General features: G+C 52.2%; 1 protein-coding gene across 1 annotated transcript; it reads right to left on the bottom strand.

Annotated features, from left to right (window-relative positions):
• Nucleotides 1-18: 18 nt before the first annotated feature.
• Nucleotides 19-15728, bottom strand: PA2G4 (proliferation-associated 2G4). The gene is made up of 13 exons (XM_036400006.2): nt 15617-15728; nt 11608-11736; nt 9944-10049; nt 9618-9687; nt 7858-7950; nt 7493-7556; nt 5442-5520; nt 4774-4852; nt 4547-4680; nt 3336-3430; nt 2429-2556; nt 1443-1496; nt 19-1342 (listed from the first exon to the last, which is right to left on the bottom strand). The coding sequence occupies exons 1-13, from the start codon at nt 15702-15704 to the stop codon at nt 1277-1279; spliced, it is 1185 nt and encodes a 394-aa protein (XP_036255899.1). The 5' UTR covers nt 15705-15728; the 3' UTR covers nt 19-1276.
• Nucleotides 15729-15886: the final 158 nt, after the last annotated feature.

A 15886-nucleotide genomic window follows, 5' to 3' on the forward strand; every position in this document is an offset into this window, starting at 1 on the left:
GAAGAAAAAAACCCGGAATAAAATCCAATATCGCATCGTTTATTCTCTTTTATTTGACTTTGGTAACATTTGCACATGTGGAGTTTTTTGTTTTTTTATTTTGGGGTGGAAAACTCGGATTTCGAGGAGGAAGCACCGCGGCCTGCAGAGAACGCCCGGGAATGTTGGGTAAGGCGGGAATCAGAATTCCCAAAAACTTGAGGGGAAAAAAAGAACCAGGGGTACCGGCAAAGAAAAAAAAAACCTCAAACATTCAACTGACGGCGTTTAATCGGCTTTTTTTTCTCGTTTTTATGTGGTTTTTTTGTAAAAAATTGACTATAAAAGAGCGATACCCCTAGGCTCGGGCCTATCCCGGATCAGCGCTTCCCTCACCTCTCCCCTGAGGAATTCTGGTGGGATTTTTGTTTTTTTTTTTTTTTTTTCCCCTCAAAATTAGCAAAGAATCCTGAGGGAAAAAGTGAAATAAAAATTATCCTCCGGCTCACGGGGAAAAGGTGGAATGTGCTCCCGGGGATATTGGGAAGGATAAAAAACACCCAAACCCGGGGTTTTTAGGGAATTCAGCTCCGCAAGGCCGGAATGTCGGCGGCTTCCAGAGGGTTTGGATTATTTTAAAAACCAGTTTGTGTTAAAAAATAGCGATTTTTTTTTTTTGAAATCCCATAAATCAAGGCAGAGGCAGAAAAGGCTCCTGGTGGGTGAGTGGGTGGATGGAGGAACTTAAATTTTTTTTTTTTTTTCCCAATTCTTAAAGTACAATCCCAAAGAGGGAAAAGATAAAATCCTGGATTGCTCGCACAGGGCACTTTTCTGGGTGGAATCACTTGGGTTTTTTTGGGGATTTTTTTTTGGTGAAAATTTCCAAAGGGAAAAAATTAAAAAAATAAAAAAGGCAGCAGGACAAAGAGGAGGAGGAAGAAGGAACCAGCAGCTCCCTCCACTCCCTCTCCCTGGATTTTACAAATTCACATCTCCAAACATGGGGAATATTAAGGATTTAATAGCGACTTTCACTCCTAATTTTCAATAATTTTTCTTTTGCTGCTCTTTCTGGGGTGTTTTTATTCTCTTTTTTTTTTCGTTTGGAAGTCTGAAGTGGCCGAGAGATTCCTCCCTCCTTGGCAAAGTCAACGGGAGCTGTTGGATTCTGTGGGAATTCCAGACTGCCTGGACCAACACCGGTGCCAGATTCTTTCGTTTCCGGATGGAATTTTGTTTTTCTGGGGGTTTTTTTTTGGGGAAAAAAGGGGCGATTTGAGAACTCCAAGGGCTCTCAGTCGCCGGCCTCGTTCTCCTCTGCCGTCTCCCCCGTGGTGGCGTTTTCAGCGTTTTTGGAAGCCTGTGGGGACAAATCCAGGGATTTTTCAGGTTATTTTCCATTAAAAAACCCCAAAATTCTGAATTTGGGACTTCCCAACATAAAATGTGACTGATTTTACCTTCTTTTTCTTCTTTTTCTGAGTCTTCCGGCTGGCAGAGCTTTGTAGAAGGGCCTGGAAAGGAGGGAAGGGGTGAGGAGGTGGGAAATGATCCTGGGGTTTTTTTTGGATAATGATAAATTTGGGAATTTGGGTCATTTTGTGGGGTTTTGGTTCCCTTTCCTTCGTCTCCCCTCCATGGGAGCAAGGATAGGTGACCCTGGGGAGCTGCTGCTTTATTAATTAGCAAATTTTTATTTATTAATTTAAATTAACTAGTAATTTATTAATAAATTAATGAATACTAAAACAATAAATTAATAATATATTCATTATTCATTTGTTTTTAAATTTTATGTATTAACCTTTCAATTATTAAATATTCAATATTAAATATTTCAATAATACTTCAGTTGTTCATATTTCAATTATCACCATTTCAATTCTCAATATTATCATTATTATTCCAGTTATTAATTTTAAATTAAGGTGAAAATGCTACTATTTCACTCCTTAATATATTAATTAGACTATGTGTTATCTGTATTTATATATCTATTCATATAAATATATAATTTATAATCCAATTAATAGACTATTAATTAGGCCATATAATTAATGCCATCTTTATATCTTTATATATATATTAATAACTGTATAAATTAATTTTGAGATTTTTATTTATTGTATATTTTATTTAGACACAATTTATTCTATTTTATATTTATTATATAAAAGTTTAGTTTTAAATTTATTTATATATAAAGATTTATTACTGATTAGCAATTAATCCATTAATATTAATAACAATTATAGATGTATTTTCTATTTTATTTTCCAAGTAAATATAACTATTAAAAAACAATACAATTAATAAAAATACTATATAGATACATTTTTCCTATGAATATTTCATATGGAAATAGAAACTAATTAATTTTACATTTACCCAGATACTTAATTTGCATATTAGCATTATTAATGATTAATATTAATGATGAGCTTACCTTGAGCTCCCCGTCCTGCACCTCCAGGTCGGATTTGTAGAGCTCGGGCTCGAAGGGGCCGCTCGTGATCCTCATGGGGCCGTTGGGCATCAGCAGCACCGTGAACTTGAACTGGGCCACGAACTCCCCTGCGGGCACACAGGGGTTAACCTGAGCCACAGCCCTGCCAGGACCTGGGGGCAACCCTGAGCCACAGCCCTGCCAGGACCTAGTGGTTAACCTGAGCCACTGCCCTGCCAGGACCTGGGGGCAACCCTGAGCCACTGCCCTGCCAGGACCTGGGGCTGACCCTGAGCACCTGGGGGTTAACCTGAGCTACAACCCTGCCAGGACCTGGGGCTGACCCTGAGCACCTGGGGGTTAACCTGAGCTACAACCCTGCCAGGACCTGGGGGTTAACCTGAGCCACTGCCCTGCCAGGACCTGGGGCTGACCCTGAGCCACAGCCCTGCCAGGACCTGGGGGCAACCCTGAGCCACTGCCCTGCCAGGACCTGGGGCTGACCCTGAGCACCTGGGGGTTAACCTGAGCCACTGCCCTGCCAGGACCTGGGGGCAACCCTGAGCCACAGCCCTGCCAGGACCTGAGGGTTAACCTGAGCCACAGCCCTGCCAGGACCTGGGGGTTAACCTGAGCCACAGCCCTGCCAGGACCTGGGGCTGACCCTGAGCCACAGCCCTGCCAGGACCTGGGGGTTAACCTGAACTACAGCCCTACCAGGACCTTCAATCCCTGCTCCTTACACCTGCCAGGACCTGCAATTCCTGCTGTGAGCGGCTCTGCAGATCCAAATTCACCTGGGCTCCTCCTCACCTGATCCCCTGTGTCCCCCATGGTCTCACCTGACCCCTGTGTCCCCTCAGGTGTCCCCTGTCCCCCAGGTGTCCCCCAGGTGTCCCAGTCTCACCTTCCTTCTCGTAGAGGACGTTGAAGGGCTGCAGCAGCTCGTGCTTGGCGCACTCCACCACCCCCATGCGCGCCTTCTTCTCATCCTCCAGTGCCCTGGGGGGACAGCACACCTGAGCACACCTGAGTGCACCTGGGCACACCTGAGTGCACCTGGGCACACCTGGGCACACCTGAGTGCACCTGGGCACACCTGGGAGTGCCTGAGCACAGCTGGGCACACCTGAGCACACCTGAGCACACCTGAGCACACCTGGGCACACCTGAGTGCACCTGGGCACACCTGGGGAGTGCCTGAGCACAGCTGGGCACACCTGAGCACACCTGGGCACACCTAAGTGCACCTGAGTGCACCTGGGCACACCTTGGATCATACCTGGGCACACCTGGGAGTGCCTGAGTGCACCTGAGTGAACCTGGAATCACACCTGAGCACACCTGGAATCACACCTGAGCACACCTGGGCACACCTGAGTGCACCTTGGATCATGCCTGGGCACACCTGGAGTACCTGAGTGCACCTGAGCACACTTGGGATCCGACCTGAGTGCACCTGGGCACACCTGGGCAACCCTAAGTGTACCTGGGTACACCTGGAATCACACCTGGGCACACCTGAGTGTACCTGAGCACACCTGGGAGCATCTGAGATCACACCTGGGCACACCTGAGTGTACCTGAGCACACCTGGGAGCATCTGAGATCACACCTGAGCACACCTGAGAGCACCTGGGATCACAGCTGGGCACACCTGAGCCAACCTAGACACACCTGTCTGGCAAAGGCTCCAATCCCTGCAACTCCAGCCCCATCCAGGTACCCCAGGTGGGACCCCAACCCCATCCAGGTATCCCAGGTGGAATTCCAGCCCTATCCAGGTACCCCAACCCCATACGGGATTTCCCTGGAATTCCAGCCCCATCCAGGTACCCCAGGTGGAATTCCAGCCCCATCCAGGTATTCCAGGTGGGACTCCAGCCCTATCCAGGTACCCCAGGTGGAATTCCCAGCCCCAGAATTCCCGGGATCACCTGAGGGTGAAGGGCATGGTGTCAAAGCGCCGCCCCACCTCGCTGAAGAAATCCCAGGGATTTCCCTGGAATCCCAGCTCTATATCCAGGTACCCCAACCCCATCCAGGATTTCCCTGGAATCCCAGCCCTATATCCAGGTACCCCAGGTGGAATTCCCAGCCCCAGAATTTCGGGATCACCTGAGGGTGAAGGGCATGGTGTCGAAGCGCCGCTCCACCTCGCTGAAGAAGGCGCGCGAGGTTTTCATCTTCAGCCCGTACTGCTTGGAGGGGTCCCTCTTGTAAATCGTGGTTCTCTGCCCCGCGTCCTTGGCCTGCAAAGACATTCCCAGGGGAAATTCCCGGAATCTGGAGAGCTCCCGGAGCTCGGGAATTCCTGGGATTTCATCAGGGATGCGCGGCCCCACCTTCCCCTCGCCGCTGCTGACGAGGACGTCGACGGCGTAGACTTCGTGCACCTCGAATTCGGCTTTTTCGTGGTCCTTCCTGGGGCGGGAGGGGGGATAAAAAGGGGTTGGGGAGGCAGGAAAATCTGGGAATTCTGGAGGGAAAAGCTTCCAGGAAGGCCCAAAAGCATTCCTGGGAATTCAGAACTTTCCAGGAAAGCCAAAACCTCCCAGGAGAGCCAGAGCATTCCTGGAAATTCCTGGAAACTCCTCCTCTCCAAGAGCTCCCATTTCTCATCCCGACCCCATCATTTTCCTCCTGATCCCATTGCTCTCCTGACCCCCCATTTCTCACCCTAACCCCCTAATTTTCCCCCTAACCCCCCAATTCTTGCCCCCGGACCCCCATTTTTGCCCTGATCCCATTTTCCCCCTGACCCCAATTTTTGCCTGGTCCCCCCCAGTTTTTGCCCCTGACTCTCCATTTTTGCCCCCCAATCCCCCCAGTTTTTGCCCTTGACTCTCCCCATTTTTGCCCCTGACTCCCCCCATTTTTGCCCCCCAATCCCCCCATTTTTGCCCCTGACTCCCCCCATTTTTGCCCCCGACCCCATTTCTCACCCTGATCTCATTTCTCACCCTAACCCCCCAATGTTCCCCTCAGTTTTTGCCCCTGCCCCCCCTCTCACTTCTGCTGGTCCGAGGGGTTCTGGATGATGGTTTTCTCCCCGTCGATCACGTGCTGCTTCAGCTGGTGCGACAACATCCCTGCGGGAACACGGCTCACTGGGACGGACTGGGACGGACTGGGATGGACTGGGATGGACTGGGACGGACTGGGAGCGACTGGGACGGACTGGGACAGACTGGGGTGGAATGGGAGCGACTGGGAGGGATTGGGGTGGAATGGGAGGGACTGGGACGGACTGGGATAGACTGGGGTGGAATGGGACAGACTGGGGTGGAATGGGATGGACTGGGATGGACTGGGATGGAATGGGATGGACTGGGGTGGAATGGGATGGACTGGGATGGAATGGGATGGACTGGGACGGACTGGGATAGACTGGGGTGGAATGGGAGCGACTGGGATGGAATGGGATGGACTGGTACAGACTGGGAGGGACTGGGACGGACTGGGGTGGAATGGGATGGACTGGTACAGACTGGGAGGGACTGGGACGGACTGGGGTGGAATGGAATGGACTGGGAGGGACTGGGGTTAATGGGATGGACTGGGACAGACTGGGAGGGACTGGGATGGAACGGGATAGACTGGGATGGACTGGAGTTAATGGGAGGGACTGGGAGGGGACTGGGACGGACTGGGGTGGAATGGGATAGACTGGGATGGACTGGAGTTAATGGGATGGACTGGGGTTAATGGGACAGACTGGGCTTACTGGGATGGACTGGGATGGACTGGGGTGGACCGAGGTTAACTGGGATGGACTGGGGTTACTGGGATAGACTGGGGTTACTGGGATGGACTGGGGTGGACCGAGGTTAACTGGGATGGACTGGGGTTACTGGGATAGACTGGGGTTACTGCAATGCACTGGGAGCTCCAGGCACTGCACACCAGTGGGTTGGACTGGTCTGTACTGGGTTGGACTGGGAGCCACAGTGCCAAGCCCAGGCAGAATTCCCACCCTGGGCTGTGTGAGATCCAGATTTTGGGGGATTCCCCCCTTTTCCCTCCCACCCCAATCCAGAGGGATTTGGAGGATTTCCTCCTTTTCCCTCCCACCCCAATCCAGAGGGATTTGGAGGATTTCCTCCTTTTCCCTCCCACCCCAATCCAGAGGGATTTGGGGGATTTCCCCCCTTTTCCCACCCCTCACTCCCAGCCCAATCCTGAAGAGCCCCCGGCATTCCCAACATTCCCAACCCACTCTGGAGGCAGCAGGAATTCCTGGAATCCCAGGGAATTTAACCAATAACAGGGAGAGCCCATGGGGGGAAAGGATCAGGATGAGCTCCAGGATCCCAATCCAGCAACCCCAGAGCCTTCCCTTCTCCCCAGGACCCCTTTTCCCTAGAATCCCTTTCCCCCATGATCCTTTTTTCTCTGTGATCCCTTTTCTCCCCTTTTCCCTGGGGGAATCCTTTTTTCCCTCATGATCCCTTTTCCCTGTGATCCCCATTTCCCTGGAAATCCCTTTTCCCTGGAATTCCTTTTTTTCCATTATTCCTTTATCCCTGTGTTCCCTTTCTCCATGATTCCCCTTTCCCTGAAATTCCCCTTTCTCTGTGATTGCCTTTTCCCTGGAAATCCCTTTTACTGGAATCCCCTTTCCCTGTGATCCCTTTTCCCTGAAATCCCCTTTTCCTGGATTCCCTTTTTCCCTGGAATTCCCTTTTCCTTTTTTATCCCTTTTCCCTGGATTCCCTTTTTCCCTGGAATTCCTTTTTCCTTTTTATCCCTTTTCCCTAGAATTCCCTTTTCCTGGATTCCCTTTTCCCTGTGATCCCTTTTCCCTGAAATTCCCCTTTTCCCTGAAATTCCCTTTTCCTTGAAATTCTCCTTTTCCCTGTGATCCCTTTTCTCCCTGGGATCCCTTTTTCCCTGAAACTTCCCTGGAATCCCCTTTTCCCTTTTATCCCTTTTCCCTGGAATTCCTTTTTCCCTTTTATCCCTTTTCCCTGGAATTCCCTTCTCCCTGAAATCCCCTTTTTCCCTGAAATCCCCTTTTTCCCTGAAATCCCCTTTTTCCCTGAAATCCCCTTTTCCCCTCACCTTCAATGGGTGTGCAGTGGAACGCGTGGGCGATTTTATTCCAGGCCTCTGTCACTTGTGTGTTCTGGGATTTAAAACAACAACAAAAAACACAGAAAAAACCACCAATTTTACAATTTTATGGATAAAAAAATCCCCACCCCAAGCACGACCTTTCCATAAATCCCAAATATTTTAGGACAAACCCCAAAACTTTTCCCACCAACACCTCCAAAAACAACAGAAAAAAAAAGAAAAATCAATTTTCCATACGGCCGCTCCCGGATTTCCCACAAAAATCCCACGAGTTGGGTCCCAAAATCCCTGGGCTGATTCCCAACATTCCCAAATGTGCATTTGATGCCCAAAATTCCCCAAATTCCCACCTGATTCCCGGGTTTCACCAGGCGCAGGGCGGCCTCGGCACACAGGTGAGCTGCCTTGATGACGTCGGCTTTGCGGCCGGACACGGGATTTTCCTGGGAAAAACACCAAAATCTGGCATTTCTGAGGCTTTTGAGGTGGAAATTCAACGTTTTGGGATTCATTCCAATCTCTGGAATCTGCCTGGGAGGTGGAAAAGTCCCAACCAAAAGTCCCAACCAACCCCAAAAAGAATTCCAGAGGGTTCCCAGTCCAGGCATCCCTGTGCAATCAAAAATACGGATTGGGAAGAATGCAGCAAAATTCCAATGGGGAATTTTGGGCTTTTTCCCCCAAAACCACTGGAGCAAAACCATTCCCAGGACAGTTTTTCCCAGTTTTTCCTCAGGATTTATTCCCAGAGAACGGGATAACCTGAGGAATTCACAGCAGGAGTTTCCAAGTTATCAAAAAGCAAAATTCCGGGGGAAAAGTGGGAAACAGGGATTGGTTTTGGGGTGGGGAATTGGGAAATGTTCATCCTGGGGAATTCCAGCAGGAAAAAGAGGAAACAGGGATTGGTTTTGGGGTGGGGAATGGGAAAAGGTTCATCCTGGGAATTCCAGCAGGAAAAAGGGGAAACAGGGATTGGTTTTGGGGTGGGGAATTGGGAAATGTTCATCCTGGGAATTCCAGCAGGAAAAAGGGGAAACCGGGATTGGTTTTGGGGTGGGGAATGGGAAATGTTCATCCTGGGGAATTCCAGCAGGAAAAAGGGGAAACAGAGATTGGTTTTGGGAAGCAGGGATTGGTTTTGGGGTAGGGAATGTTCATCCTGGGGAATTCCAGCAGGAAAAAGGGGACCCTGGGGTGCTGCCACCTTGGATCCAGAGATTTTGGGATGGTGCCACCTCAGATCCAGAGGATCCAGGGTGGTGCCACCTCAGAATGTGACACCCCAGGGTGGTGCCACCTTGGATCCTGACACCCCAGGGTGCTGCCACCCCAAATCCAGCAGCTCCATGGTGCTGCCACCTCAGTCACAGAGGTTCCAGGGTGGTGCCACCTCAGAATGTGACATTCCAGGGTGGTGCCACCTTGGATCCAGAAGCTCCAGGGTGGTGCCACCCCAAACCCAGAGGTTCTAGGATGGTGCCACCTCAGAATGTGAAACCCCAGGGTGCTGCCACCTCAGTCCCAGAGGTTCCAGGATGGTGCCAACTCAGAATATGACACCCCAGAAGGTGGTGCCCCCTCAGACCCAGCAGCTCCAGGGTGGTGCCACCTTGGACCCAGAAGTTGCAGAGTGGTGCTGCCCCAGAATGTGACACCTCAGGGTGGTACCACCTCAGACCCAGAGGTTCCAGGATGGTGCCACCTCAGAATGTGACACCTCAGGGTGCTGCCACCTCAGACCCAGCAGCTCCAGGGTGGTGCCACCTTGGATCCAGAGGTTCCAGGATGGTGCTACCTTGGCTCCTGACACCCCAGAGGGCGGTGCCACCTCAGACCCAGAGGTTCCAGAGTGGTGCCAACTCAGAATGTGACACCCCAAGGTGGCGCCACCTCAGACCCAGCAGCTCCAGGGTGGTGCCACCTCGGACCCAGAGGTTCCAGGATGGTGCCACCTTGGATCCAGAGGTTCCAGGATGGTGCTACCTTGGCTCCTGACACCCCAGAGGGTGGTGCCACCTCAGACCCAGAGGTTCCAGGGTGGCTGCAGAGCCCCTGGCACCCCAAGGCTGCCCCAGTCCCAGCAGACACCCCCCGATGACAAACCCACCTTGGAGGCGCCGAGCACGAAGGTGTGCGCCACATTGGCGATGAAGCCGTCCACGTGCACGCCCAGGTCGCTGCAACAGAGGCAAAATGGGAATTCCAGCAATCCCAGCAATCCCAGCAATTCCAGCTGGACCCCAGCACGTGCAGTGCTGCCCCCAAGAGCCCCTCCAGGCTCGTTATTAGGCTTTAATTAACAAGGAATTAACGCCGTGGCAAAAACGCGCGCTGGTCTGAGAGGTTTTTGTAAGCTGAGGAATTTTGGAGTTTTGGGGTTTTTTGGGAAGGGAGAGGGGATGGATTCCCATGGATTGGGATCCAGGCACTCACATTTTGACCAAATCGCCGTCCTTGAGGATGTAATCCTGGTCGCTCTTGAGCGGGGAGAAGTGACACACACAGTTATTGACGGATATACTCGTGGGGAAGGCGATTCCTGGCCAAGGGAACAGGGGAAAAAATCAGGGATTTGGGATTTGGAATGACCTTAAAGCTCCATTCCACCCTCTCGGGACACCTTCCCCTATTCCAGGCTGCTCCAGCCTGGCCTGGGTCACTTTGCAGAGATGGGGATTCCATTCTGGCACCTCACAGCGAGGAATTTCTTCCTGATATCCCACCTAAATCTACTTCTAGCACCTCCAATTTTGGGATTGGGGTCACCTTAAAGCTCCACTCCACCCTCCTGGGACACCTTCCCCTAGCCCAGCCTGGCCTGGGACACTTAAAAGAATGGGAAATCCATTCCAGTGCCTCTTTCTTCCCAACATCCCACCTGAACCTACTCCCAGCACCTCCAATTTTGGGATTGGGGTCACTTTAAAGCTCCATTCCACCCTCTTGGGGCACCTTCCCATACCCCAGCCTGGCTTGGGACACTCAGAGGGATGGGAATTCCATTCCAGTGATTTCCAGCACCTCCAATTTGGGGATTTGGGGACCTTTAATCCCCATTTGGGGACCTTGAAGCTCCATTCCACCCTCTTGGGACACCTTCCCCTAGCCCAGCCTGGCCTGGGTCACTTTGCAGGGATGGGGATTCCATTCCAGCACCTCACAGGGAGGAATTTCTTCCTCATATCCCACCTAAATCTACTTCTAGCACCTCCAGCTTTGGGATTGGGGTCACCTTAAAGCTCCACTCCACCCTCCTGGGACACCTTCCCCTAGCCCAGCCTGGCCTGGGACACTTAAAAGAATGGGAAATCCATTCCAGTGCCTCTTTCTTCCCAATATCCCACCTGAACCTACTTCTAGCACCTCCAACTTTGGGATTTGGGGACCTTTAATCCCCATTTGGGGACCTTGAAGCTCCATTCCACCCTCTCGGGACACCTTCCCCTATTCTGGGCTGCTCCAGCCTGGCCTGGGACACTCAGAGGGATGGGAATTCCATTCCAGTGATTTCCAGCATCTCCACCTTTGGGATTTGGGGACCTTAAATCCCCATTTGGGGACCTTGAAGCTCCATTCCACCTTCTTGGGACACTTTCCCCCATTCCAGTGCCTCTTTCTTCCCAATATCCCACCTAAATCTACTTCTAGCACCTCCAATTTTGGGATTGGGGTCACCTTTAAAACTTTTCCACCCTCTTGGGGCACCTTCCCCTATTCCAGGCTGCTCCAGCCTGGCCTGGGTCACTCAGAGGGATGGGAAATCCATTCCAGTGACTTCCAGCACCTCCAATTTTGGGATTTTGGGGACCTTTAAAGCTTTTCCACCCTCTTGGGACACCTTTTCCTACCCCTGGGTCACTCTGAAGGGTTGGGAATCCCATTCCAGGACCTCACAGGGAGGAATTTCTTCCTGATATCTCACTTAAACCTCCTTGCAGCACCCTCAGGATGGGAATTTGGTGACAAATCCCAGTGCCCCAAACCCTGCAGAGTCGCCCTCCCAATGGAATTATTTGAATTATGGAAACTGAGCTGCAGCAGGGAGGATTTGGGGTTAAAACCAAGGAATTCCTCATTCTCAGGACGGAGATCCTCACCTTTCTTCATTTCCTTTTCCTTCTTGAAGATTTTCCCTGTCTCCTCCATGATCATGGCATCTCCCTTCTCACACAGGCACAGCACGGAGGCGCCAGGAGCCGCTGCCTCCACCACGGCACGGAGCACCCCTGAAATTCCCAAAAAAACAGCATTTTATGGGGTTCCCATCCATTTTATGGGCTTTCCATTTATTTTATGGGGTTCCCATCCCTTTCATGGGCTTTCCATTTATTTTATGGGGTTCCCATCCCTTTTATGGGGTTCCCATCCCTTTCATGGGGTTCCCATCCCTTTCATGGGGTTCCCATCCATTTTATGGGGTTTCCATTGATTTTATGGGGTTCACACTGGTTTTATGGGGTTTCCATTCATTTCATGGGGTTCCCATCCATTTCATGGGATTCCCAATAATTTAATGGGGTTCCCATCCCTTTCATGGGGTTCCCATCCATTTCATGGGGTTCTCATTCATTTCATGGGATTCCCAATAAATTCATGGGATTCCCATTTATTTCATGGGGTTCCCACCCCTTTCATGGGGTTCCCATCCATTTTATGGGGTTTCCATTCATTTTATGGGGTTTCCATCCCTTTCATGGGGTTCCCATCCATTTTATGGGGTTTCCACTGATTTTATGGGGTTTCCATCCATTTCATGGGGTTCCCATCCATTTCATGGGGTTCCCATCCATTTTATGGGGTTTCCACTGATTTTATGGGGTTTCCATCCATTTCATGGGGTTCCCAATAATTTAATGGGGGTTCCCATCCCTTTCATGGGGTTCCCATCCCTTTCATGGGGTTCCCATCCCTTTCATGGGGTTCCCATCCCTTTCATGGGGTTCTCATTCATTTCATGGGATTCCCAATAATTTCATGGGATTCCCATTTATTTCATGGGGTTCCCATCCATTTCATGGGGTTCCCATCCCTTTCATGGGGTTCCCATCCCTTTCATGGGATTCCAAATAATTTCATGGGATCCCCATTTATTTCATGGGATTCCCATCTATTTCATGGGGTTCCCATCCCTTTCATGGGGTTCCCATCCTTTTCATGGGATCCCCATTTATTTCATGGGGTTCCCATTTATTTCATGGGATCCCCATTTATTTCATGGGGTTCCCATTTATTTCATGGGGTTCCCATTTATTTCATGGGGTTCCCACCCCTTTCATGGATTCACAACCCCAAATCCAACACCTCAAATCCTATTCCCGAGATTCCACACCCGGGAAAGGCCTAAATTTTGTTTTAATTCATTTTTTTTTAATTTCACTCATTCCTATCTTTTATATATATATGAATAAATATATATTCTATTTTATTTATTTCCCTTGTTTGGGAAGAGGGAAGCGCCACGCGGCCGAATTCCTTTGGGACAAGTCAGAGCTCAGGGGGAACAGGTTTGGGAATGACTGGGACACATCAAAGGCCACCACCCCACGAGTCCCAGTTTTCCAAGGAATCCATGGGAACAGGTTTGGGAATGACTGGGACACATCAAAGGCCACCACCCCACGAGTCCCAGTTTTCCCTGGGCTGACTCAGGGAATGCCCCAGGATGTTTGGGGAATGCTCCACTCCCAAAATAACCCAGCAGGAATTCCAGCCTGCCTTGGGCAAAAGAGGTGGCCCCAGACCTCATCCAGCTCCCTGCACGGGGCCGATCCCAAAATATTTTGGGATCCTGGACTGGGATCCTAAAATATTTTGGGATTCTGGAAAGGGATTCCCAAAATATTCTGGGATCCTGAAATATTCAGGGATACTGGAATGGGATTCCAAAATATTTTGGTATTCTGGAAAGGGATTCCTAAAATATTCTGGGATCCTGGACTGGGATCCCAAAATATTCTGGGATCCTGGAATGGAATTCCTAAAGCATTCTGGGATCCTGGAATTTGATCCCAAAATATTTTGGGATTCTGGAATGGGATCCTAAAATATTCTGGGATCCTGGAATGGGATCCTAAAATATTTTGAGATCCTGGAATGAGACCCCAAAATATTCAGGGATGCTGGACTTGGATCCCAAAATATTCTGAGATTCTGGACTGGAATTCCTAAAGTATTCTGGGGTGCTGGAATGGGATCCCAAATCATTCTGGGATCTTGGAATGAGATCCCAAAATATTTTGGGATTCTGGCAAGGGATTCCTAAAACATTCTAGGATCCTGGAATGGGATTCCCAAAACATTCTGGGGTGCTGGAATGGGATGCCCAAAACATTCTGGGGTGCTGGAATGTCCCCTCCCATTCCCCCTTTGTCCCAAGGTGCTCAGAATTCCCAGGAATCCTCAGCAGTGCTGTGCCTCTGTCACCTGTGCAAGGCCTTCAAATCCCAGCACTTTTCCATGGGAAAGTTGGGAATATTTCAAAGCCAGGATAACATTGCTGATAAGAGCCGGCGGGACACGGAGGGGGAATAAAACAAACAGGGAGAGGGAAAAAAAAATAATAATAAAAAAAAAAAAATAAAAGCAGATAAAGGGGAAAAACCCTCAGAGCATTCCAGGGGATCAGATGAACAGGAACTCCTGGAATTCCTCTCTCCTTCCCGATGTTTTTTAGGGAGTTGAGGAACTTTTTATCCCTAAAAACCGACAGCTGCAAGGGTCTTTTTGCCGGACTTTTTGTGTGTGTGTGTGTGTTTGTTCTTTTTGTGGGGTTTTTTTGCGGGTTTTTTTGCCGTTTTGTTTTTTGGTTTTTTTGTGTGTGTGTGTTTGCTCTTCCCAACCTGCTGGGAGCTGCCTTTCCCCCCGGGATGGGAGGCGGCCAAACTTCCCTCCCTTCCCGAAGGGAATCCCGGCTCCCGAGGCGCCTCCCGGGCCACCGGCGGCTCCAAAGAAGCTCCGCAGTCAGCAGGAAGCGGGGTGGGGACACCGGGGAGCCCCGCGGAACCGGTCCGGGCGGTCCCGGAGCCGGGACACCGGGAATGGGCTTAAAAAATAACCGGGAGAGGAAAGGAGGGGGCAGAGCCTGGCGGGGGTGGGGGCAGCGGCTGGAGCCCCGTTACCGGGACAGGAACCCGTTCTGACCGGGACAAGAGCCTCATTCCCGGGGCTGGATCCACATTACCGGGACAGGACCCCCGTTCCTGGGACGGAACCCCCAGACCGGTTCGGGACCCCATTTCCAGAACCGGAGCCACATTCCCGGGACAGGACCCCCATCCTGACCGGGACTGGATCCACATTACCGAGACAGGACCCCCAGACCGGTTCGGGACCCTATTCCCAAAACCGGACCCCCATTCCCAGAACCTTCTGGACCCCATTCCCGGGGCTGGATCCCGTTCCCGGGGCTGGATCCCCATTCCCAGAACCGGACCCTGTTCCCAGAACCGGAGCCCCGTTCCTGGGACAGGACCCCGTTCTTGGGACGGAACCCCCAGAACTGGAGCCCCGTTCCCGGTACGAGATCTCGTTCCCGGGACAGGACCCCCAGACCGGTTCCGTGCCCCATTCCCAGACCCGGACCCCACCATTCCCAGCACAGCCCCGTTCCCGGAGCAGCCCCGTTCCCTCCAGGCCCCCCCACCTGCGGCTCCCCCACTCCCGTCCCGTCCCCGCCGCCACCTCGGTGTTCAGCCCCCCCTCTCCGGTACCGGAGATGGGCCGGGGGGGGTCACACGTGAACAAAAGCGGCACCGGCGGGGTCTGGAGCACCGGGGCGGGGGGGGGACGGCAGGCCCGGCCCCGCTCCCCCGGTGCACGTGGGGCGCGGTACCACGTGCCGGCAGCGGCGGCGGCGGCCGCGCGGGGCCGGGCCCCGCCAGCACCGGGAGCCTCCCGCCGTACCGGGGGTAGGGGCGGGGGGGGGGGGGTCACACCGGCACAGCTCCCCCCAGCCCCAAACACCGCTCCCCAACCCGGGGGTCTCACCCGCGGGGGTTTCACCCTCAGGCCCGGCCGCTCCCCCCCCGCCCTCAGCGCTTCCCCCTCAGCGCTTTCCCCTCAGCGCCCCCCCCAACCCCTCCATCCCGACCGCGGCCCAGCACTCACGGTTGGCGATGTCCCCCCCCATCTTGTACTTGGTGACCACCAGGTCCTCGGCGATGGTGAGCTCGGTGGCCTCCTCCTCGCCCGACATGGTGGGAGCCCCGCCGAGCCCCCCGGAGCCCCCCGGGCCTGCTCGAGCTTCCCCCCACCCCGCCCGGCGCTGAGGAGCCCCCGGGACCGCGAGCCGGAGGCGCGAGCAGGGCAGAGCGCGGGCTCCGCGCGCGGCACGCTGGGAACGCGAGTCCACCCCGCCCCCCCGGACTACAACTCCCG

The sequence above is a fragment of the Molothrus ater genome, chromosome 30, assembly GCF_012460135.2.
Source record: "Molothrus ater isolate BHLD 08-10-18 breed brown headed cowbird chromosome 30, BPBGC_Mater_1.1, whole genome shotgun sequence".
Classification (NCBI taxonomy): Eukaryota; Metazoa; Chordata; class Aves; order Passeriformes; family Icteridae; genus Molothrus; species Molothrus ater.

What these genes read in the sequence shown, in the direction of transcription:
- PA2G4 (XM_036400006.2), bottom strand. Translation starts at nt 15,704, where the DNA reads ATGTCGGGCGAGGAGGAGGCCACCGAGCTCACCATCGCCGAGGACCTG. An exon ending in TGCAGGACGGGGAGCTCAAG is followed by an intron (nt 1,497 to 2,428) that starts GTAAGCTCATCA and finishes CCTCCTTTCCAG; the next exon opens with GCCCTTCTACAAAGCTCTGC. An exon ending in AGAAAAAGAAGAAAAAGAAG is followed by an intron (nt 1,343 to 1,442) that starts GTAAAATCAGTC and finishes TTGTCCCCACAG; the next exon opens with GCTTCCAAAAACGCTGAAAA.